At 38.2% G+C, this 24,761-nt stretch overlaps 1 protein-coding gene across 6 annotated transcripts in view; it reads right to left on the bottom strand.

The window, feature by feature from the left end:
- l(3)80Fg (dnaJ homolog subfamily C member 16 l(3)80Fg) overlaps positions 1 to 24,761 on the bottom strand; it is a 426,789-nt gene that overhangs the window by 140,067 nt on the left and 261,961 nt on the right. For all 6 annotated transcript variants that reach the window (XM_070216484.1, XM_070216483.1, XM_070216480.1 and 3 more), the window contains 2 exons: positions 16,235 to 16,477; positions 15,954 to 16,179 (listed from right to left, as the gene is read on the bottom strand). In XM_070216484.1, the coding sequence (XP_070072585.1) occupies positions 15,954 to 16,179; positions 16,235 to 16,477 (469 nt within the window). The remainder of the gene's footprint in view (positions 1 to 15,953; positions 16,180 to 16,234; positions 16,478 to 24,761) is intronic.

Genomic DNA, 24,761 nt, shown 5'->3' with positions numbered 1-24,761 from the left:
GAATAAAAGTTTTAAACAAGAGACAACTTCTCAGTATCATATTGTCAGTGTATGACCCGCTTGGTATGCTGGCTGATCTTATGATAATTGGCAAAAATTTAATGCAGGATATTTGGCGCACAGGAATTACCTAGAATGACTTAATTGACTATCACTATGGACGGCAGTCCATGTTTTCTATATGCAATTTGTGTAAATGTAATAGTTAAAAAAATATGAACAAAAGACAATTTTTTAAAACTTTTTTTAGCTTTTTTTTATTTTTCTCAAAAACGGCTCTAACGATTTTCTTTAAAACCTTAAACTGTATAGCCCTTGAGATTCCTTAAATTTTGGTATATAACACATTACTGTAAAAAGTCACGTTTAAAAGTTATTTTTATACGAAAATAGCACGCTGCAATAGAAAATGCCTGTGAAGGGAAAAAGGCTGGAATAGTTTGCTAGGGCGGGCCGAATGAGAAAATATTAGGAAGTCTATTTAATGAAGAGTGTAATAATTTTTCGTCACAAATGTTGATATCAGAACTTTTGTATGTTGAAGGTGCGATCGTCACTAGTTTTTTACCTCGTTAAGAGGTGTTTTTATTTGATAATATATACAAGCGCTTCAAAGAATGGATCAGTCTATGGGATAGAGTGAAGCTTTTTCAAATTAGTCGTTGCTATTCTCCAAGGTTCTTAGATTCAAGTATCACAAGTGTAACGGGTCGTTTAATTAAATCCTCTCTGTCTAACGTAGGTGTCCAGCTAAGCTCAGGGAAAATGGGGTTGTTCTTGTGCCTCTTAGGATGCAGCCGTCACTCGAATAATTTTTAGACAGAGTGTAGCAAGTGCAATAGGGAATTATAAAAAGTATGAAGATAAATGCGGAACCAGGCAAGCTCGATCAGAGAATTTACGGTGGAATTATTCCCTTTTAATAGGGTGTAGAAATACCGCCGAGGTGATGATTACTTAAGGTGCCTAAATAAAGGAGTTAGCAACTCATGATTTCATTCAGGTTATAATTCAACATTTATTTTACAATGTGAGCCTAAAACTAGGATAATAAGGTGTTCTGGGCTATGCCGTACTTACGACCAGGTTCTCCGATGTCGACAGGCCTGTGGACGACGTTTTGCCCTTGCAGATAATGGTTAAATTTAAAATGTATATGAAAAGTTTCAGCTCGTTAGCAGCACATGTAACGCAAAAGGATATTATAGGTAAAAGGGTAAATTAAATTATTTTAAAGTAAAAATATAAAAGAAAAGGAATATTCAAAATAATCAATATTAATACAAAATAAGGTTATAGTTGTTTTATATACAAAATTCCAAGTCGTTTAGAAGCACATTAAATGGGTTTGAATAAGTGCTGATGAATCTCGATGAAAGTTGCTGGGGGAAGATCCCTTATATTCTCAAAAAAAATTGACAGATCCGATGCGGCAACAAATTCGCAGGAAAAATAATTCGCAATCGTCTCTCAAAATAAGGCTGTTAGACCGTTGCTCCCGCGCTGCCGCCAATGCATGCGAAGGGTGGTGAGCGAATTTGGCCCCAAAAGTGCGATGATTGGCCACCAAGAACGGTTTAATTTGGCGGGCGGTTGGTCATCCAGACAACGAGGTTTTCCTTCAGAATTAATTAATGCCCAACCTGGGATTGATGATGGATAGATCCTACAGAAACAGGTTGAGGGTATATTCTTGTCACACACTTTTCACTAATTCTTACCCTAGCCAAGTAGGTACTCGGGGGGCTGGAACCACTACTAAGGGGGGTAGTTAATGATATTTAAATATATTTTTATTGGCAAAGTTATTTCCAGTTTCAGAAGTGTTATATTTTTAAATTGGTTGCCACGGGATACTTCGAGATAAACTTATCTTTGCCACCGGTATCGAGAGAATAAGAACGGGGTTAGAACGGAAACGGGGGTGTAAAATTTAAGCTCAGCATGATAGGTGCATTGGATCAGCTACTTAGCCTCGATAGATACCAAAAGATATTTACTAGATAAGCTTTTGCTCATGACTGTGTTTATTTTCCCACACTAAATATAATTATAAACTATTCTTACCCTCACACAAGGGAACTTCACATATTAGTCGACTCAAGTGAGCAGGCATTTGCTGCCGTGGCTTATTGGCAATTATATCTGGCGACAATATTGAAACTTCCTTTGTAGCAGGAACAATTAAATGTGCTCCCCTGAAGTTGTTGTACAGGCAATACAAACAATTTGTGGCACATCGGATAGCAGAAATTCTGCACTTAACAAAGGAAAATGTATGGCGTTGGGTTTCAACTCTCTTGAACCCAGCTGATAAAGCGACAAGAACCACCAAGTGTCAAGAGTATGCTCCGCAAACTGTTTGGACTCTAGGCCCATTATTCCTGAAAAAACATGAATCCGCCTGGCCAACAACCGATAAAACGATCATATTACCAGATGACTCTGACGAAAAGCGCAAAATTGTTCTGACAATATCAATAGACCCACCAATAGACACTGGTCGGTTTTCAAACTTTATGCGCCTAAAGAGAACAATGGGATGGTTGCTCAGATTCATAGGAAACGTTAAAAAAGACAAATAGAAGATTAAACGAGATATATCCTGAGAATTGGGAACTGTAAACTCTACACAAACTCCTGGGGAAATTGATAATTACTGCCATCGAAAGCAGTATCGTATTGTTCAGCAGCTAAAGGATGTATTTTGGAGACGTTGGATAAGAGAGTACCTAATGGTTTGCACCTACCAAGCCACTTCAAATCGGAGATCTAGTATTGATCTGTGATGAAAATCAACCCAGAGGAAGCTGGAAGAAGGGCCTTGTTACCCAAACGTTTAAGGCAAAAGATGGTCAAATTCGAATTGCGGAGTTGCAGACATCAACTAGTTCCCTTAAACGCCCCATCTCTAAGCTAGCGGTTCTTGACGTTTTAGGTAAAACGACTTAAGCGTTTTACGGTAAGGGGAATGTTTCTGGAGAAAATAAATTTTGAATTTAACCGCCCTAATTTGAATGCGTTACACTTGAGTTACCCTGTATGCCAATTTCAGCTCATTTGTTTATAAATATGTTGCCCAACACTTTTTCTATTATTCCGTCATTGTCGCTAATTCGTTCATGTGAGCAGAAGTACAATTTAATAAACGCAACTTATAAATATATGTATAGTCGCCGATCGCAAACAGAAGCGTTTTATTAAAGTATTTTAAGTTTCGTGGCTGACACGTAACATCACTCACAAACTACGTTGACAAGAGAGCGCCCCATTTCTTTATTTCGCACCATTGTGTGTTACTACCACAGAGCTTAACCACTAAGCTACGAGTAGTGTTTGATGCTAGCGCAAAAACTTCTTCCGTCGTAGCATTAAACGAAATTCTAATGGTATGTCCCACAATCCAACAAGACTTGATCACGACATTGCTTTCATTTCGGCTCAATCGTTACGTTTTATCAGGTGACATATCAAAAATGTATCGCCAATTTGTATTTGACGAGCGGGTTAGAACATTTTTAGGTAATTCTCTGGAAAGAAAACGACAAAGACATTCTGCAGATATACCAACTTAATACGGTGACCTATGGTGTCTCAGCATCTCCCTTCCTTGCCATTTGGAGTCGGTTCCACATAGCCAAGTTAAACGAATCAGAATATCCTCTCGCAGCTGCAGTACTGCGAACTGATCTATATCTTCTTACAGGCGCATATGATCTAAACACTGCGCAACAAAAAATAAATGGAAGTCTTAAAAATGCTAAGTCAGACTGGATTGACGATGACCAAATTCAACAGTAATTCATTCACACTAGGTAATTCATTAGACGGCGAAATTTCAATGCAGCTGGAGGAGTTGAAGTCAACGAAAATGCTTGGATTAGCATGGCAGCCATGATACGACGTATTAATTTTTCAGTTCAAATTCGAGTTTTCTTCGACTTCTACTAGACGGACTATCCTATCTGACGTATTACGAATATTCGACTCGCTTGGACTTATCGCTCCCGTCCTCATGAATTGCAAAACGTTCATTCAAGATTTAGTTATCCGAAAACTTTCTTGGGATGAGCCAATTCCCAACGAACTCGGTATCGTCTGGGACAACTTAAAGAATGACTTGCACAACCTATCCACAGTGAAATTTCTACGAAATGTATTAACCTCACAAGAATACCAAAGCGAGCTTCGCGGATTTGCGGACGAATACAAACGTGGATAGGGCTTTGGCCTTTACGTTCGCACCATAATCAATGGTGTCGTAAAAGTCAGCTTATTAGTTGCAAAATCAAGAGTCGATCCAATTCAATCCTTATCGATCCCAAAGCTTGAGCTTTTTGCCGCCGTGCTGCTTAATAGATCATATCAAAAGTTCAAACACAAGCTCGAGCCTTATATTTTTTTTTGGACCGATGCGAAGACCGTTCTACTTTGCACTATGGGGAATTATTCTAAGTGCATTCTATGCATTCTAAGTGAAGTTTTTGGAAACATTTCAAAAGATGGTACTGTTCCTAAGTATTTGTGTGGTAAAGCAATCTAAATTACTCGTGGTTTTCTTGTGATCGATTTTTTTGGTGAACGGTCTAACAATTTTTAAAGAAAACTAATTTTAAAATAGAGATTCAAAGCGAGTCCAGCGGTGTCTATCCATCAAACCTTTGGGAATTAAAAAGAAAGGAATTCTCTTTAAAATTAGTGTATTCAGAAAATACACTTTTTACGATTCTTCTCAATTAAAACGGACCTTATAGGTTGTAAAAAAAAAAATATAGCTATGACTTTAGCAAAAAATTAAAGAAATGGCGAGTAAAATCTGATAATTATCAAATTTATAATTAACCAATTAACCAAATTTTTTATGTGGTTTTAATACCGTATTAAAACGGTACTTTTCAAGTTTTATCCATTTATCTCTAGAAATAGCATAGAAATAGAAAGTTTATTTAATCGTTCCTATGGCAGCTATATGATATAGTAGTCTGATCCGAAAGATATTCATACAGAATATGCGTTGTGATAAATAATAACGATTGCTAAAGTTTTACTTTGATATTTTTAAAATTAAGGAATTCAAAAATATTGTCCAAAAAAAAGTGGTCAAATTTCCCATAGTGCAGTGGCTTGTGGCTCTCATTGCAATTGCCATCTTTTGAATCTCACAGGATATCTGAGCTTCAGTCTTACACACAAGATGTTAAATAGCCTTACGTATCAACAAGCAAAAATCCTGCGGACATCGTATCCAGAGGATGCTCAGTAAAGGATCATGTGGGGGGCTGGACCCGACTTCCTGAAAAGGTCGGAAAGCCTAATCGAGTACATCCACCCCTTCAGTCATCCATCGAGATGCAACCCAAATCTATGATTGTCAAAACTTCGAGTCATATTGTACCCAGCATTATATAGATGACCTTGTCGAGCGGTCATCGTCATATTTTCGTATCCTGCGTACGCTGTCCTTAATTTTTCGAGTATTTAATAGGGTCCCTGCAGCTACACATTCAACTGTTCAAGATGTGGTACACGTACCAGCGATCGAGCTAAATCAAACGGTTTGGAGAGTCGATGCACAAATTCAGCAAAAGGTTTATTATTATTTTAGGTTTATTGCCCGGCGTGGATTGCCGCAACGCATCTACTGCAATAACGCAAAAAACTTCGTTGGAGCTACCAACAAAATGAAGGAATTCCAAACTGCATTACTGGAGCCTGAATCCATCAGTCTTCTAGAGTCATACAGTGCTCGCAAGGGAATTTCATTTTGCTTCGTTCCTACCAGAGCTCCACATTTCGGCGGCCTCTGTGAGTCTGTTGTCAAATCAGCTAAAACGTAGGAGCCATCTTGAACTCATGCCCCATCGCGCCAGTATCGGACGACCCACATGATGGAGCTGCATTGTCGCCGGCCCATTTCCTAATTGGGTCACCTTTATTGTCAGCACCAGATGAAGCAAGAGTCACTGGAGTTATTTACGGACGAGACGAGTCGTTGATCTGCATACCGCTAAAGGCCCTCTGCGTAGGGCAATTCACAAATTAGCTCCTCTTCCTTTTGATTGTAATTGAAAGATCTGCGAACTTTCAACGAGGGAAGTATGTCGGATGATTTGAATATAACGAAATTTAGTTGAAACAATGTAACTGTAACGCAACTCTGAAAGCTAGGGCTAACGCGTTGCAACTACTACTTAGAGTTGCATACCGTGGCTTCTAAGCTCAAAAATATTACTGAAATACTCTCGATTGACGACTTACACTACGAGCCGATTTTTATGCGAATAATTTTATAACCACATTCCAAAGCCGACTTCTTATTCATGTACTGCGCCCGGTGAACATAAAATAAGTTCGGCAGCGATCGTGTCTAATACAGCATAAACTTTAATTTTACTCGAAAAATAATTTACTGTTTAAATAAATTTTATTCCGCTGAATCCAATTTATTGCGAAATAATTTTCCCACTTAATAATTTGTTCCACTTAAATACAATTGTTAATTGTTTTAACTTTTCACTTAAAGTTCTTATTTGTTGTCTTTTTTCACTTAAAAACTTTTTTTTTTCATAGCGTTTGAACAATTTTGTAATATTTTGCACCTGAAAAGACTTCCGGAAAAATATTTTGCACTTTAATGTTTTCCACTTTAACTGGAAGTTACTCAAATACTCAAACAATTTTCGATTTTTCTGTGTCTAGTCTAGAGAATAAGAGAGAAAAGAGAATGAATAACATGGATCTGGAATAAAGAATATTGTCGGAGGAGCATTTGAATATAATGTAAATTTAGCAGAAACAATGTAACTGAATGGCAACCAGGTTTCGGAAAACAAAAGTTTCATATTTGTTTTGTTTTTTTTCTTAAAATCTTTTTTATTTCATAGCGTTTGAACAATTCCAATATTTTGCACTTGAAAAAGACTTCCGGAAAATTGGTTGCACTTTAATTTTTTTCACTTAAACAATTTTCTATATATTGCACTTAAAAACAAGAAAGGAAGCTACCTTCGGCCAGCCGAAGCTTATATACCCTTGCAGATAAAGTAATACTCACTCGGTGCAGTTCCAGGGATTCCAGATTCAGTGTTCCTATTTTTGAATTTTGTTTTTAAGTAGTCAAGAATTAAAACGCCTACTTCCTACAAATTAACAAGAATTTTCTTATATATGTTTGAATATTCCTATGGGAGCCTTAAGATATAGTGGTCCGATCCGGCTCGCTCCGACATGTACTACCTGCAATAGAAAGAAGACTTTCGGGAAAGTTTCATCGCGATAGCTTTAAAACTGAGAGACTAGTTCGCATAGAAGCGGACAGACGGACAGACGGACATGGCTAGATAGACTCGGCTATTGGTGCTGATCAAGAATATATATACTTTATGTGGTCGGAAACGTCTCCTTCACTGCGTTGCAAACATCTGACTGAAATTATAATACCCTCTACAAGGGTATAACAATGCTCGGAAATAACTCTTAACCGATTCGTGCGATCCCCAAATAAGTGTTTTACTCTGAGACTTTGAGCAAAGAATCAGAGAGCATCCGATTGAATTAATCGTAAAAAAATTTTGCTCGCACTCATCCGATGAGCAGTTTTTTTCTTTTCCTCGGCTCGCTTACAGACCGATTGCTTTTGAACGACGATTCAAAAAGTCTTTTGCGCATGTGTGTGTGCATTAGGGTGGACTTATTTTGTATGAAATTTCTAAGGCCATGCTCTCACCCCTTCATATATAGCCTTTTTGTATCCTTAATCCATTAAAGAAAGAAATAGTAAAAAATAATTAGTTTTAGGCGGTGCGCAACGGCTTTAAAGTTTATTGCGCATATTTCAGATTCATCTAGATGCCGTAGACTTAATTTTATACTTTGACAGTATTTAAAAAAGTATCTTAATCACTTTCCCGAGCTTTTTAACAAGGGATGAAGTCGTTGATAAAATTCGAGTCCCTGGGAGACAATTACAACTTAAAAATAACAATAATAACGAATAATCAAGGACTTTTAGAATACAACTTATAAATATTACGGTCTCTGAAAAATAAGAGTTTTCTTCTTTGACGAAAATTTGTATTGGCGAACGCAAAAGTGATAGTTAATCCTTAAAATTGTAAAATAGAATCTCTATTTCATTGTGGGTCGCAAAAAAAAAAATGGTGAGTCGGGGATCGAACTCGGTCCTTTTTGTTCGGAGACAGAAGCTCTACTGGCTAGGCTACGTCCAACTGTTAATATTCATGAAATACATTTCTACTTGACTCTTTTATTCGAGCGAAATTAAAAAGTTGACATGTTAAAATCTGACAAGAAATGGAATGGGGTAAATTCCTAGTTTTACACTTAATTTTTAGCGAAACTTTAAGGCCATTGCGCACCGCCTAAACGATGAAATAAAATTTTTCTGTTTTCGCATAAAATTGGACACAGAAACCTACCATTTAAGATGCTGAGCTCAGTTGACCTTAAAGAAGTCCACCCTAGTGTGCATAGTTCAATTTTACAAGGTAGTCCCGTCGGTAGTAAACTGTTACCTACACTGATAGTGCGTGTGAGTGAAAGGGAGATATCGCCCAAGCACGTCAACAGACTACCTCGGGACTACCTCGTATAGTTGTATTCGTCACAAAAGTCTGACTTTTTCAGTCAATCGGTCTTTTACAGGGGTGTCACAGAAACCGTCGACGGATTTGGGGACGGTTGGTTTAGAAACCAACCGACCAAAACCGTTGGTGTCACAGGAATTCGAGAGATTTCCTTTTTTCGGAAAATTAACCGAAAAACGACCAGTGCTGGATGCATACACTAAATATCGAATATTCAATATTTATCGATTTTTATTTGACTTATTTGGACTATTTTCCAATAAGTTTTAAACTTAATTTATGTTTTTCTTGCAAAATTACAAAAAGAATATTTGTTTAAAGCGTATATTGTGCATAATAAAAGAAAAAAATTAAAAATTTGAATTACCCGTCAGGCTACATATTGCAGCCCTGAACAGCGGTTTGCCGCGGCTGCGTTGGTTTATTTTGTTGGCAAGAATTTTAAAAGCGAACCAAAACGCCGTCTGCTCTAGAGTACTTGCGAAGGCATAAACTGCGAGGGGCTAGGACGCAGAGGAGACCCTTACAAACGGTTTTACATGGTAGTCCATGGGGATTTAACTCATTGGCCAGGTCCTTTCACAAGAATGCGGCCGCCCTGAGTAAATCCTTTGGCAATGTCGATATTATGCGAATGAATCGGAAGAATCAGGGGTGTCACAGAAACCGTCGACGGATTTGGGGACGGTTGGTTTAGAAACCGGAATTCGAGAGATTTCCTTTTTTCGGAAAATTTACCGAAATACGACCAGGGCTGGATGCATACACTAAATATCGAATATTCAATAATTATCGAATTATATTTGACTTATTTGGACCATTTTCCATTAAGTTTTAAACTTAATTTAAGTTTTTCTTGCAAAATTACAAAAAACAAGAAAGGAAGCTACCTTCGGCCAGCCGAAGCTTATATACCCTTGCAGATAAAATAATGCTCACTCGGTGCAGTTCCAGGGATTCCAGATTCAGCGTTTCTATATATTTAAATTTTGTTTTTAAGTAGTCAAGAATCAAAACGCCTACTTCCTACAAAGTTACAATGAATTTTCTTATATTTCTTTGAATATTCCTATGGGAGCCTTAAGATATAGTGGTCCGATCCGGCTCGCTCCGACATATGTACTACCTGCAATAGAAAGAAGACTTTCGGGAAAGTTTCATCGCGATAGCTTTAAAACTGAGAGACTAGTTCGCATAGAAACGGACAGACGGACAGACAGACAGACGGACAGACGGACATGGCTGGATAGACTCGGCTATTGATGCTGATCAAGAATATATATACTTTATGTGGTCTGAAACGTCTCCTTCACTGCGTTGCAAACATCTGATTGAAATTATAATACCCTCTACAAGGGTATAAAAATATATGTTTAAAGCGCATGTTGTACATAATAAAGGAACAAAATTAAAAATTTAAATTACCCGCCAGGCTACATATTGCAGCCCTGAACAGCGGTTTGCCGCGGCTGCGTTGGGTTATTTTCATTTCTGAGTTGGCAAGAATTTTTAAAGCGAACCAAAATGCCGTCTGCTCTATAGTACAGCCAGCGTTTTACCAGGCAAAAATAGGACATTTTTTCACGACAGTGATGCCAACTTTTTGCAAAGGCGGCCTGTTTTTATTAATTTCTTAATAACTACAACTTCTTTTACCATGAAATTTTTACCAGAAAAAAGTTTCATTTTTAACTACAATTCTATGTACCTTTGAATGAATAATTCACTAAGAAAACATTTCGATAACTAACTCCGATATTTGGACAAATTTGGTATTTTAAAGTTCTAGCTAATTGGTAACACTGCCAGGTAGACGGTTTGCCGACGGATTTTTTTTAGCTAATTTTTTCAAGAGGTTTTATAAAAAGCATATTTTTAAATATAAACCGAAGTAGGTATAATAATCGTAGTATCCAGGTAGTTTATAAAATTCATTAGAGTTGTCTTAAATAAAGTTATATTTTTGGGAAACATTTGTAAGTTGGGTAATTTTATCAAAACGTCCGGCGAAATACGGGGGATTTAGAAACCGTCAAAAATGACGTCTGGGACACCGAGATTTGCTATTCGGGAGAAATTTGGTTGGAATGGTTTTCTGTGACACCCCCGTTAATAAGTCTCGGTAACAGAGCGTCTCACGAACAGCTAAACGTAAAGGGCTTAACAGAAAACCAAAGCGAAAGGAAACGAAGTGTGCTGCGCAGAGAGAGAACGAAGGGGCGTGCTATTTTCGGTGGTTCTCGGGAGAAGAGCGTAAGGAAAAAAACGGTCAACAGGTATTAGCATGCTTTGCTTAAAAATCATTTTTGCACATGAAAAAAAATTATTGAATTAATTTTTTTTAAAGACGATTGCTGTTGTGTTTTTTCTTTGAGTTCTATTTCAGATTGCTTTATTGTATGCGACGCTTACAGACTTGCTAGATTCTTAAAGTACTACATAGAAAGTGTATAGAATGGAGGAATACAAAACAGATGTGAGGCTGACAAGGATTTTTAGGTTTTCCTTGGGCTTAAAACTATTGACTTCTTGGCGAACACGACTACTCTGGCGAACAGGTATACAGGATGAAAGTTGTGCCGGTTGTTTCTGCCTAGGTTGTTGGTTCGATGATGTGGAGCTCTCGGGTGGCTCAGGTTGCTGAACGGTTAACGGAGTTACCGGCTTATCTGCTTGTTGTTGTGGTGGTTGATCTTGTTGTCGAAGTGGTTGATTTGAAGAGGCGGAATATCCGGGACCCACCAGAACTCGGGAGGTTTTTCGATGAAGCTGCTTGCTGACAATTTCGGTTTTAGCTGGTTGAAATTGCGCTTGATATAACCATTTGCGGTGCAAATCATGAAAAGCATTTTTTCAATTAAACGGTCGATGAAGGCTTCAATCCACTTTTCTCCCCTTGCATAATTATGAGCGTAGACCATTTGATTTGGGACGTACTTGGTAACCAATTGCTTGGCTTCTACAGACTGCTCGAAAAGTTGACTTAGTACGGTACGACCATGGAATATTGAGAATATTGGACCGGCGAAGTCGATAAGAATTCGCTTCCACGCTGTTGTTGCTATAGGCCAACTTTGGTACTCTTTTGGAGGAGCAGGATTGTTGCACTTGCAGATGCCGGCCCAACTGGCAAAATCGGGTGAATATTTGCCGAGATATAAGAAGAAATTCGAAAAAATTCTGAAATTTAACATTTTAAACTTTAAACAAGAGAGAACGCTATAGTCGGGTTCCCCGACTATCAGATACCCGTTACTCAGCTTAAAGGAGTGCGAAGGAGATAAAAACTTTGATTCGCCGTAACTTTTTAACGAATGGTCCGATTTAAAAACTTTCTTCTACATTTCGATAGGTATTCATAAACATAATAAAACTGCATTTTTACTTTTCCAAAATATTGAAATTTTTAAAATCTTATACAAGCGATTGTGGGCGTTAGAGGGGGCGTGCACCCTTTTGAAACAAACTTGCGCTGCATAGGAACTCCTAGAATCTGCATGCAAAATGTAAATCTTCTAGCTTTTATAGTTTCCGAGATCTCAGCGTTCATACAGACAGACAGACGGACAGACGGACAGACAGACGGACATGGCTAGATCGACTCGGCTAGTGATCCTGATCAAGAATATATATAGTTTATAGGGTCGGAAACGCTTCCTTCTACCTGTTACATACTTTTGCACGAATCTAATATACCCTTTTACTCTACGAGTAACGGGTATAAAAATCTTAAAAAAAACTGTTTCATCGAAAAAAAAAAGTTTGTGGTATTTTTCTGATATAGGGGTCTAGCACTAACAGACTTGCCAAGAATATTATTTTGTAAGCTAGTGATATTATAAAAAGTCGCTCTTTTTCAATTTGGCTGTACTTAACCTGGTTTTTGTGAAGCGTTTTGGATGCGAAAACAATAGGCCTCTCCTTGCCATCTTGTGGGAAACGCGAAAGAACTACACCGATACCAAAAGATGATGCATCCGTCGCTAGGACTAGTTTCATCGAAGTGAGCTAGCTGAGTCGCGTTGATAATATGGGACTTTAGCTTGTTGTTGCGGCCCAAAAAGGCATGCTACATTTCTTCTACAAAGTTGGTTCAAAGGAGCGGCCAACTGAGAATAATTCGGTATAAAATTGCAATAGTAATTAACTTTACCCATAAAATCGTCTAATTGCTGGAGATTAGAAGGCGGACGCAACAGTTTAACAGCCTCCAAGCTTGAGCTATCTGGAAGAATCCTTTGAGCGCTGATTCTTCTTTCTTAGAAGCATTTCCCCTTTTTGCATCTAATAGCGTTCTCACGAAGAATACTGAGAACTTGGTCGATTCGCTTTGGACGTTGCTCGCTTGTAGGTGCTGAGATGATGATGTCATCTAAGTAGTTTCCACATCCTTCTACTCCTTTAAGAAGCTGTTCCAAATACCTTTGGAAGATCGCTGGAGCACTGGCGATCCCGTAGGGAAGGCGCTGGTATTAAAAAAGGCCAAAGGGTGTGTTGACGACCATGATAGCTTTCGAATCCTCCAGTTCCATTTGAAGATAGGCATCCTTTAAATCGATTTTCCTGAACTGCTTGCCGTGACGTATTATGTGAAACAGACTCTCTTTTGTCGGTAGCGGGTACTGTTCAACATCGATCTGTGCATTGACTGCTTGCTTAAAATCGGCTCATATGCGAAAAGCTCCACCTGGTTTTGGTGCTAGCACAATTGGGGATGCCCAATTGCTGAATTCGATCGGCTTCCAAATTCCGGCTTGTGTCAGTCTGTCTGCCTCAGCTCTGGATTTGTCCATCTGGGCGAATGGAATTTGATGGCTCTTGAAAAACTTTGGTGTTGCTGACTGCTTTAAAAATACACTTGCTTTGAAGTCTTTTATGACACCCATGGCTGGTTCGAACACCTCGTTGTACGTGCTGCAAAGGTCCCCTAATTCGTCTTTGTGCACCTCTTGAACGTTTGATACTTGCATAATATCAAAGCCGAAAATGTTGAATAAATCCATACCAAATAGATTGTTCGATGTCTCATTTTTTCGTTTGTTTCAGATTTGCGACTTTTTTGTATTTGTCATTTACTTTTGTATTGCTTCGATATGCATACAACAGCTATATGTCCTTTTCTACCGCACTTGTGACATACGGCATCCACAACCAGAGCATGATTTTAGCGAACTTTTGTTTGATTTGGCATCACTTTCACCACCACCAAGGAATGGTTTCTTTGCATAGGTGTGAACTGCGTTTATTGGGTCTTGCTTTGATACTGTTTCTTTGAGGGCTGCCACGGTTTTTGTAGTTGTCTCATAGGTTTCTGCAACTATAAGCACATCTTCAAGAGTTGGCTGGGACTTCTGGAGAGCAGATGCACGGACGGCATCGTATGGTGTATGTACTATGATCTGATCTCGAATCATTTCATTTACATAGTTAGAAGAACAGCCTTTGGCATTACAGACGAATTGGCATTCCCGAGCGATCCCGCGCATGTCGGCTATCCACTCTCTATGCGTTTGTCATGTTTCATCTCCCTCTTAAAAAACTCATAGCGAGCAGCAACAACGTGTCGTTTTGTTGTAAAATGTTCTGTTAACTTGTCTGTGAGTTGCATGTATGTATACGTCTTCAAATTGTTGCTCCCGAACAGATTTTTCGATAGTCCGAATATGTATATGCCACACCACGAAAGAAAATGAGCATTTTGCTTAATTTATGCACTAACCGAATACGCGTTAAAATGCTGGGTTAACAGTTCAAGGTAAGACTCCCAGTTTTGATTGTCTTTGTCGAATTTGTGGAATGGAGGACACGAAGATAATTCACCCGTGTGGCTTGAATCACCCTGCCCTGGAGAAGCGTTTCTATCCATCATTGCTTGCATCTATTTTTGTTGTTGTTCCATAATGTCTTTTGTAAATGCTTGCTGTTGAGAAAGTATTGCTTGATGAAAATCAACGACTACTCTACACGATTTATGCGATTTAACTGTTTTAATCTTTCGACAAAATTTTTTACTTTTTTCCTCGTCGCCAATTGTTGTGTTCTCGTTGAGTTCTATTTCAGACTGCTTTATTGTATGCGAAGCTTACAGAGTTGCCAGATTCTTAAAGTATTATATAGAAGGTGTATAGAATAGAGAATTACAAAACAGTTGTGAGGTTGACAATATATAACAATTGCGTTTATTATTATTATTTTTTTAACGAATTTGAACGATTGATTCTCCATAAATTCGTTTTTTGAATTCGGAATCGAGAAATTTTGCGGTTACGCGCCAATTATAATACAAGTTATTTCACTATATTTTAATGTATTTATTGGTATCCCGTTAGGGCAGCTTGAGCTCTGGTTAGAAACTAAAAATACAACGCAAAAAGAGACTGCAGCTCGCCACGCCATCGTCCGGCTAAGATGCTGATGCCGCACTTTTGGGCAACTCCTTCACTGGCTTTTCTGACGCTGCGCCTCTTGACCACTCAGCGCTTGTACGGGCCGGATTGGATTTCACCGGCTGGATTCCCGCTTACGCGTTCATCCGGCGTTTGCCCCAGATCAATGACCGTAGTCTGTTTAACTTATATGTATATACCTATAACTATATAGGTATACATATAGATATTATATATTTTATAGGGTCGGAAATATACCCTACCTGTTAAATACTTTTTCTTGAAAACAATATACCCTTTTATTATCTACAAGTAACGGGCATAATTAACTTTAGACATCCAGGAGGAACATGAGAATGAACGAGAAAGGAAGCTACCTTCGGCCAGCCGAAGCTTATATACCCTTGCAGATAAAAGAATGCTCACTCGGTGCAGTTCTAGGGATTCCAGATTCAGCGTTTCTATTTATTTAAATTTTGTTTTAAGTAGTCAAGAATCAAAACGCCTACTTCCTACAAAGTTACAATGAATTTTCTTATATTTGTTTGAATATTCCTATGGGAGCCTTAAGATATAGTGGTCCGATCCGGCTCGCTCCGACATATGTACTACCTGCAATAGAAAGAAGACTTTCGGGAAAGTTTCATCGCGATAGCTTTAAAACTGAGAGACTAGTTCGCATAGAAACGGACAGACGGACAGACAGACAGACGGACAGACAGACAGACGGACAGACGGACAGACGGACATAGCTAGATAGATTCCGCTATTGGTGCTGATCAAGAATATATATACTTTATGTGGTCGGAAACGTCTCCTTCACTGCGTTGCAAACATCTGACTGAAATTATAATACCCTCTACAAGGGTATAAAAATCAGATCAAGCGAGCGAACTAAAGAAACTTCCGCTCGACAAAGAATAAAAACTCAATTTAGCTTTAATTTTTTAAAAGTACATACCTGGACTATTAAGAAGATGACCTTGTGCCTTAAGATTTTCCTCTTCAGCCCTAACAAAGTAAATTAATAAATATCCAACTGCAAACATGAATCCAATTGTCCCTAACAGGGAAAAAGCTGCCAGAAGGTGCTCGTCTTCTATATTATCTGATAGGTAGTCGACTAAATATAACAATCGGGAAATCCATTTGGTTAAAATTCCTTGAGAGTGCTCATTAAATAGTTTCTGAAAGTTAGTAATAAAATTAAATTTACACACAACAAATATTTTAAAAAAGTACCTGCACAAAGGCTTCATAACTTAAAGCTTCTGAAGATTTTAAGAGCCTTTTTACCGTATACAGAAGTTCGTTTTTAGTTGAATTGATTAAATTTTCAGCTACAATATTTGAATTTTGCTGAGCAACACAGACCCATTCGTATTTTATATGTTTATCATCTAGTCGCCAAATAATTACAATTTGTAGAAGACTTTTCTCAAATGATCCTTTTGATATTGCTTTAATAAAAGCTGGTTGACGTTCCTGAAAAACAAAATACCTTATTTTAGTACTGACATTTCAATAATAACATTGGGCGCGTTCAGCCAATACCTGATCACTGATAGATTTCTTAGGACAGTTCTGCTGAACGCACATGATTACTAATCACGATGCAAAAATGTTGCATCAGTGATCAGGCAGCGTAAAAATAGTACGCTACCTTTTCTTGATCCATGACACATAACTTTTGGCATGTATTGATAGTCGAAATATCGAAACTTATTAGCATAATAATTAAAAAACAACCATCAATTCGGTGGAATTCTTTGTAATTGTTTAGCCAGTTTTGATTGTTATTTATCCACGATAGCTGTGAGCAGTGCTGCAGTTGCGGGGGCACTAAAAAATATTTTTTTTTTAATTGCGCGCGCACCATTTGATATATTTTTATACTCGTTACTCATGGAGTAAAAGGGTATATTGTATTCGTGCAAAAGTATGTAACAGGTAGAAGGAAGCGTTTCCGACCCCATAAAGTATATATATTATTGATCATGGTCACTAGCCGAGTCGATCTAGCCATGTCCGTCTAGCTATGATCGATTGTCCGTCTGTCCGTCTGTCTGTCTGTATGAACGCTGAGATCTCGGAAACTACAAATGCTAGAAGGTTAAGATTTCCCACACATATTTTTGGGCTTTCTACGCAGCGCAAGTTTATTTCAGCCGAGCGCCACGCCCTCTCTAACGCCCACTAACAATTTTAAAATGTGTCTGGCGCCCACACCTTTAAAGTTTTCCGAGAAGTATAAATCAAATAAAAACACCTCTTAACGAGGTAAAAAACTAGTGACTACCGCACCTTCAACATACAAAAGTTCTGATATCAACATTTGTGACGAAAAATTATTACACTCGTCATTAAATAGACTTTCTAATATTTTCTCATTCGGCCCGCCCTAGCAAACTATTCCAGCATTTTTCCCTTCACAGGCATTTTCTATTGCAGCGTGCCGAATGAGAAAATATTAGAAAGTCTATTTAATGACGAGTGTAATAATTTTTCGTCACAAATGTTGATATCAGAACTTTTGTATGTTGAAGGTGCGGTCGTCACTAGTTTTTTACCTCGTTAAGAGGTGTTTTTATTTGATATCAGAAGTTTTTGTTTGTTTACATTTGCTCTCATAGGAGCTAATATATACATTTAAATTTAAATTGGTCAATCATAATTTTTAAACTATTGTATTTTAACAAATTAAGTTAAAAAGGCGTTGAAGTATTTTAAAATACCTTTTAAACGAGGTATAGCACATGTCTGTACCTTTAGTAGTGTAGAACTTACAAACTAAAGAAATTTAGCTATTTTTAGCTTTTTCCCGCTAAAGTAGCGGCTTTTTCCAAAAGTCGTAGAACAAAAGATTCCTATATGGAACTCTTAAGTGCAAATTTACTGATTCCATGACCCTAAAATACAGTTCGGATACCCTCCCACAAAATTCAATACTCAGGGAGCGTTAATTGTTCGAGCTGGCAAAAGTGGCTATTTTCGTATAAAAATAACTTTTAAACGTGACTTTTTACAGTAATGTGTTATATACCAAAATTTAAGGAATCTCAAGGGCTATACAGTTTAAAGTTGTAAGGAAAATCGTTAGAGCCGTTTTTGAGAAAATTAAAAAAAAGCTAAAAAAAAAGTTTAAACAAATTTTATTTTGTTCATATCTTTTTAACTATTACATTTACTCAAATTGCATATAGAAGGCGTTTATAGCATTTAAAAATACCTTTCAAACGAGATGCAGCACAAGTCTGTAGCTTTAGTAGTATAGAAGTTACGGCTTTCCGAATTTTAGCTATTTATAGCTGTTTTCCCGCTAAACTAGCTAGTTTTTCCAAAAGTGGTAGAACAAAAGTTTTTTATATCGATGTGATGAACGTCATATCAAATTTTCAGAACTTAAAAAACATATTTTGGACAAGTGGACAAGTGGACAAGTGGACAAACAGAATTAAATTTTCATTTTGGGAAGAAGAAGAAAATCTTATTTTTGCTATAACTTTTGAACGGAGCGTCGGATTTTGACAAATGACCCCTCATTCGACGGGTATTTTCAAAAGGAATACAACTAAAACATTGCGAGGGGGCATTTATCCCCACCGGCCCCAACAGCTCCAAATTTCAAAATTTTAACTTTTTCACTTTCCCCGCTCTCTCTCCCAAGCCAATTGATTTTCCTAAAGTCTTGGTATGCAATCCTTTAAGTTTTTGCAATACCTTTCGATAGGTGTATCATTCATTATGATCGGACCATCACAGTAGATTTTCATTTCTTCGTGTATATATAGTAGTCGCCTTCGCACACTCTCCTGGTGCGCTTCGTCACTACATGGACTGCCGTCCATAGTGATGTAATTTTATTGTTTATATTTATACCTATCGAAATGTAGAAGACATTTTTCACATCGGACGATTTATTAAAAAGTTATACGCAATTAAAATAATTTTATTTATCCATCTCCATCGTACTCCCTTTAGCTGAGTTACGATTATTAGATAGTCGGGACACCAACCCGAATGTAGCGTTCGCACTCCTTTTAGATGAGTGACGGGATTTTTGTAGTCGGGACACCAACCCGACTATAGCGTTCTCTTTTGTTTGTTTTGACGTCATCAAAATGTATCATGAGCGTTCAGCAGAACAAATTGATCACTGATTAATTATCCATCAGTGATCATGTTGTTCTGCTGAACACGGCCAATGTATTCCAAAATTAATGCTTTTTAATTCGTAACGAATTCTCTGCGAAAACTGCGTTCCCCGACGCAAGGATTCTTAGCACAAGTACCTCAAAGTTCAAAAAATGCTGAAATTGACCAACTTTCAGGAGGCTTCACGGGCAAATGGATTCCTAGTTTGTTTTGATGTTACATTTTTTTAAAAGACACACCCTTTATCTTTAAAACCCCATACTCAGAACAAATTCAAGAAAACATAGTCAAATAACATAAAACCATTTAGCTGCGGTCAAAATAGAAGTTACAAAAGTTTGTTGTTGTAACTTTTCTTATTTAATTAGTCTAATAGTACAATTAAATATTAATGTTACATTCCTTTAAATAATACTCATTTTTAAATTAAAAATTTTTTTAAATATTTTTCTGAAAAATGTTAAGATATGCCACAAATTTGCATAAATTGCATAAATTGTCCGATGGAACAAGTGCTTTGCAGACTTCACACCTGCCTCCCAAAGTCCGCCGAAGAGGGTGCTCTGGGCGGTATGAGTCCATTCATAGGAACTCTTTTGTGATCGGAAAATTAAGCAATGGTCTTCACGATTATAAAGATCAGCAAGAAGGTGAGCTGCGCACAACTCAAGGCGGGGCAAAGTTTTCGTCTTGAGGGGAGCTACTTTGGATTTTGCTGTCAATAAAGATACTTTTAAACCGTCAGCAGTACTAGTGCGAGCGTAGATGCACGCTCCATATGCTCGCATAGAAGCGTCAGCGAAACCATGTATTTCTGCGGCAGCTGCAACAGCGTTCCCTTGAAAGCTTCCCAAGATGTCTGCAGTTGCATCGGCAGCGACTCGTCCCAGTCTAACTTTCGAAGCCACAGTTTCTGCAACAACATTTTAGCCACATAATAGGCCAAGCGGATCGAAAAGTCGGACAGTCACCGAAGATCCAGGAAAGAGTCATCCAACCAAAATTGAAAGTAATCTTTACCCGGCAACCAAACCACGCCAAGGGTTTTAGATAAGGACAACTGTGGGCAGTTAGAAAACCACTTTGCCAATTCAAATCCTGCCTCTTGCAATATCTGAGAAACTTCGTCTCGAAGGCTTAACAGGTCGGCTCGGGGCGTCGAATACCACTCTCAACTTTGTCGAGGTGCTTTGAGGTCGCAGCACGAATTGGTGCGGAATGAAATAGTGCGGACTGTCTGGAATTTTATTTTTCGTGGAAGACATGTGGCCCATGGCATCATATTCTTCCAGATACATCTTTTTTAAAGAAGAATCTTTGGATAATCTTCTTTCAAGCGACAAAAATCTACGTTTCGCAACTTCATATGATGAACAAAAAGTGTTTGGGTCAGATTTGAACGGCAAACGAACAAAAAAATCTCCCGGACGACAATCTATGAGTATTTTTCTCAAAGTGTTTCTCACAAAGTTGCTGCTCAGGAGTATGCCGTTTGGCCTTGGGCGGCAAGTCCTCCACAGACCAAAATTTCTGCAGGGTTGTGTCTGTTGACACAAACACTTCCTCCTGGCAGCTGAGGTGTACCAACTTTTCGGCATTTTTTATTTTTTCTGGGACACATCTCCCTGACACTATCCAGCCGAGAACTGTTTTCTGCAAAATGGAAAACAATAGTTTAAGAACGAGTCTGCGCCTATAAGCATATCTATTTTTTGGAACTTGAAGAAGAATGGTTCCGCCAGTTGCATATTTCCAGGCACCCTCCAGCCGCTGGTGTTCACCGTTTGATCCGGATGATAACCAGAAATATTTTTATACCCGTTACTCGTAGAGTAAAAGGGTATATTAGATTCGTGCAAAAGTATGTAACAGGTAGAAGGAAGCGTTTCCGACCCCATAAAGTATATATATTCTTGATCAGGGTCACTAGCCGAGTCGATCTAGCCATGTCCGTCTGTCCGTCTGTCTGTCCGTCTGTCTGTCTGTCTGTCTGTCTGTCTGTATGAACGCTGAGATCTCGGAAACTATAAAAGCTAGAAGATTGACATTTCGCATGCAGATTCTAGGAGTTCCTACGCAGCGCAAGTTTATTTCAAAAGGGTGCCACGCCCCCTCTAACGCCCACAATCGCTTATATACGATTTTAAAAATTTCAATATTTTGGAAAAGTAAAAATGCAGTGTTATTGTGTTTATCAATACCTATCGAAATGTAGAAGAAATTTTTTAAATCGGACCATTCGTTAAAAAGTTACGGCGGATCAAAGTTTTTCTCCATCTCCTTCGCACTCCCTTTAGCTGAGTAACGGGTATCTGATAGTCGGGGCACCCGACTATAGCGTTCTCTCTTGTTTAATATGTAAAACTCGGACGACAATTGACTGCTACCCACTCGCGACTTGACTATCGTGTGTATTTTCTTGGTTGCTTGAGCATTAGTTCCACCAATGCCCCGCAAGCTCAAACACAAGGGGTTATATACCCTTTTGAGCGAAAAAAATTGAGGGAACTTTGGATTTTTTTTCAGGTGTGTAGCAATTATTTTATGAAACTGAAGTTATTATTTATTGATAGTACATGTTCTTATCGAAACAAGCGTTTGATCTTGAAAATATATGAATAATTTACAAAGTTATGGCAATTCTCTCGGAACCCTTTTTTTTATAGCGGCTTGCGGTGACCACGATTGCACAAGAACTATTTGATCGATCTTCTTCATTTTTTTTTTTAATTATTCGTAATGATTGTGCCGAGTTCGTGAACGATAATTTTCAAGAATATTTGCTTTTTTCTGCATACAGTAACAATTTTTCCAAAAAGTTAATTTTTCGAGTACTAAAAATTTTATTACAAAAAATTTTTTTCTGCGAAATCAAAATTGACGCATAAAAACTGAATCGTTCACGAACTCGGCACAATCATTACGAATAATTAAAAAAAAAATTAAGAAGATCGATCAAATAGTTCTTCTGTTCTTCAAATAGTTCTTCAAATAGTTCTGCAATGGTCTTCACGATTATAAAGATCAGCAAGAAGGTGAGCTGCGCACAACTCAAGGCGGGGCAAAGTTTTCGTCTTGAGGGGAGCTACTTTGGATTTTGCTGTCAATAAAGATACTTTTAAACCGTCAGCAGTACTAGTGCGAGCGTAGATGCACGCTCCATATGCTCGCATAGAAGCGTCAGCGAAACCATGTATTTCTGCGGCAGCTGCAACAGCGTTCCCTTGAAAGCTTCCCAAGATGTCTGCAGTTGCATCGGCAGCGACTCGTCCCAGTCTAACTTTCGAAGCCACAGTTTCTGCAACAACATTTTAGCCACATAATAGGCCAAGCGGATCGAAAAGTCGGACAGTCACCGAAGATCCAGGAAAGAGTCATCCAACCAAAATTGAAAGTAATCTTTACCCGGCAACCAAACCACGCCAAGGGTTTTAGATAAGGACAACTGTGGGCAGTTAGAAAACCACTTTGCCAATTCAAATCCTGCCTCTTGCAATATCTGAGAAACTTCGTCTCGAAGGCTTAACAGGTCGGCTCGGGGCGTCGAATACCACTCTCAACTTTGTCGAGGTGCTTTGAGGTCGCAGCACGAATTGGTGCGGAATGAAATAGTGCGGACTGTCTGGAATTTTATTTTTCGTGGAAGACATGTGGCCCATGGCATCATATTCTTCCAGATACATCTTTTTTAAAGAAGAATCTTTGGATAATCTTCTTTCAAGCGACAAAAATCTACGTTTCGCAACTTCATATGATGAACAAAAAGTGTTTGGGTCAGATTTGAACGGCAAACGAACAAAAAAATCTCCCGGACGACAATCTATGAGTATTTTTCTCAAAGTGTTTCTCACAAAGTTGCTGCTCAGGAGTATGCCGTTTGGCCTTGGGCGGCAAGTCCTCCGCAGACCAAAATTTCTGCAGGGTTGTGTCTGTTGACACAAACACTTCCTCCTGGCAGCTGAGGTGTACCAACTTTTCGGCATTTTTTATTTTTTCTGGGACACATCTCCCTGACACTATCCAGCCGAGAACTGTTTTCTGCAAAATGGAAAACAATAGTTTAAGAACGAGTCTGCGCCTATAAGCATATCTATTTTTTGGAACTTGAAGAAGAATGGTTCCGCCAGTTGCATATTTCCAGGCACCCTCCAGCCGCTGGTGTTCACCGTTTGATCCGGATGATAACCAGAAATATTTTTATACCCGTTACTCGTAGAGTAAAAGGGTATATTAGATTCGTGCAAAAGTATGTAACAGGTAGAAGGAAGCGTTTCCGACCCCATAAAGTATATATATTCTTGATCAGGGTCACTAGCCGAGTCGATCTAGCCATGTCCGTCTGTCCGTCTGTCTGTCCGTCTGTCTGTCTGTCTGTCTGTCTGTATGAACGCTGAGATCTCGGAAACTATAAAAGCTAGAAGATTGACATTTCGCATGCAGATTCTAGGAGTTCCTACGCAGCGCAAGTTTATTTCAAAAGGGTGCCACGCCCCCTCTAACGCCCACAATCGCTTATATACGATTTTAAAAATTTCAATATTTTGGAAAAGTAAAAATGCAGTGTTATTGTGTTTATCAATACCTATCGAAATGTAGAAGAAATTTTTTAAATCGGACCATTCGTTAAAAAGTTACGGCGGATCAAAGTTTTTCTCCATCTCCTTCGCACTCCCTTTAGCTGAGTAACGGGTATCTGATAGTCGGGGCACCCGACTATAGCGTTCTCTCTTGTTTAATATGTAAAACTCGGACGACAATTGACTGCTACCCACTCGCGACTTGACTATCGTGTGTATTTTCTTGGTTGCTTGAGCATTAGTTCCACCAATGCCCCGCAAGCTCAAACACAAGGGGTTATATACCCTTTTGAGCGAAAAAAATTGAGGGAACTTTGGATTTTTTTTCAGGTGTGTAGCAATTATTTTATGAAACTGAAGTTATTATTTATTGATAGTACATGTTCTTATCGAAACAAGCGTTTGATCTTGAAAATATATGAATAATTTACAAAGTTATGGCAATTCTCTCGGAACCCTTTTTTTTATAGCGGCTTGCGGTGACCACGATTGCACAAGAACTATTTGATCGATCTTCTTCATTTTTTTTTTTAATTATTCGTAATGATTGTGCCGAGTTCGTGAACGATAATTTTCAAGAATATTTGCTTTTTTCTGCATACAGTAACAATTTTTCCAAAAAGTTAATTTTTCGAGTACTAAAAATTTTATTACAAAAAATTTTTTTCTGCGAAATCAAAATTGACGCATAAAAACTGAATCGTTCACGAACTCGGCACAATCATTACGAATAATTAAAAAAAAAATTAAGAAGATCGATCAAATAGTTCTTCTGCAATCGTGGGCACCGCAAGCCGCTATAAAAAAAAAGAGTTCCGAGAGAATTGCCATAACTTTGTAAACTTAGAAAAAAAATCCAAAGTTCCCTAAATTTTTTCGCTCAAAAAGGTATATAACTCCTTAATCTGAAGTAAAAGAAATAAAATAACAAAATCATTATTGTACACCCGCGTTAGGCTAGCCAGAGCTTTTGGATAATTATACGCGGTAACTTGGTTAAGTTTTTCGATGTCTTGCAGCGTGTCATCTTTGTCAAC

The sequence above is a fragment of the Drosophila takahashii genome, chromosome 3R, assembly GCF_030179915.1.
Source record: "Drosophila takahashii strain IR98-3 E-12201 chromosome 3R, DtakHiC1v2, whole genome shotgun sequence".
Lineage (NCBI taxonomy): Eukaryota > Metazoa > Arthropoda > Insecta > Diptera > Drosophilidae > Drosophila > Drosophila takahashii.
Note: the sequence above shows the minus strand (reverse complement) of the source record. Positions and strands in the feature narration are given on the sequence as shown.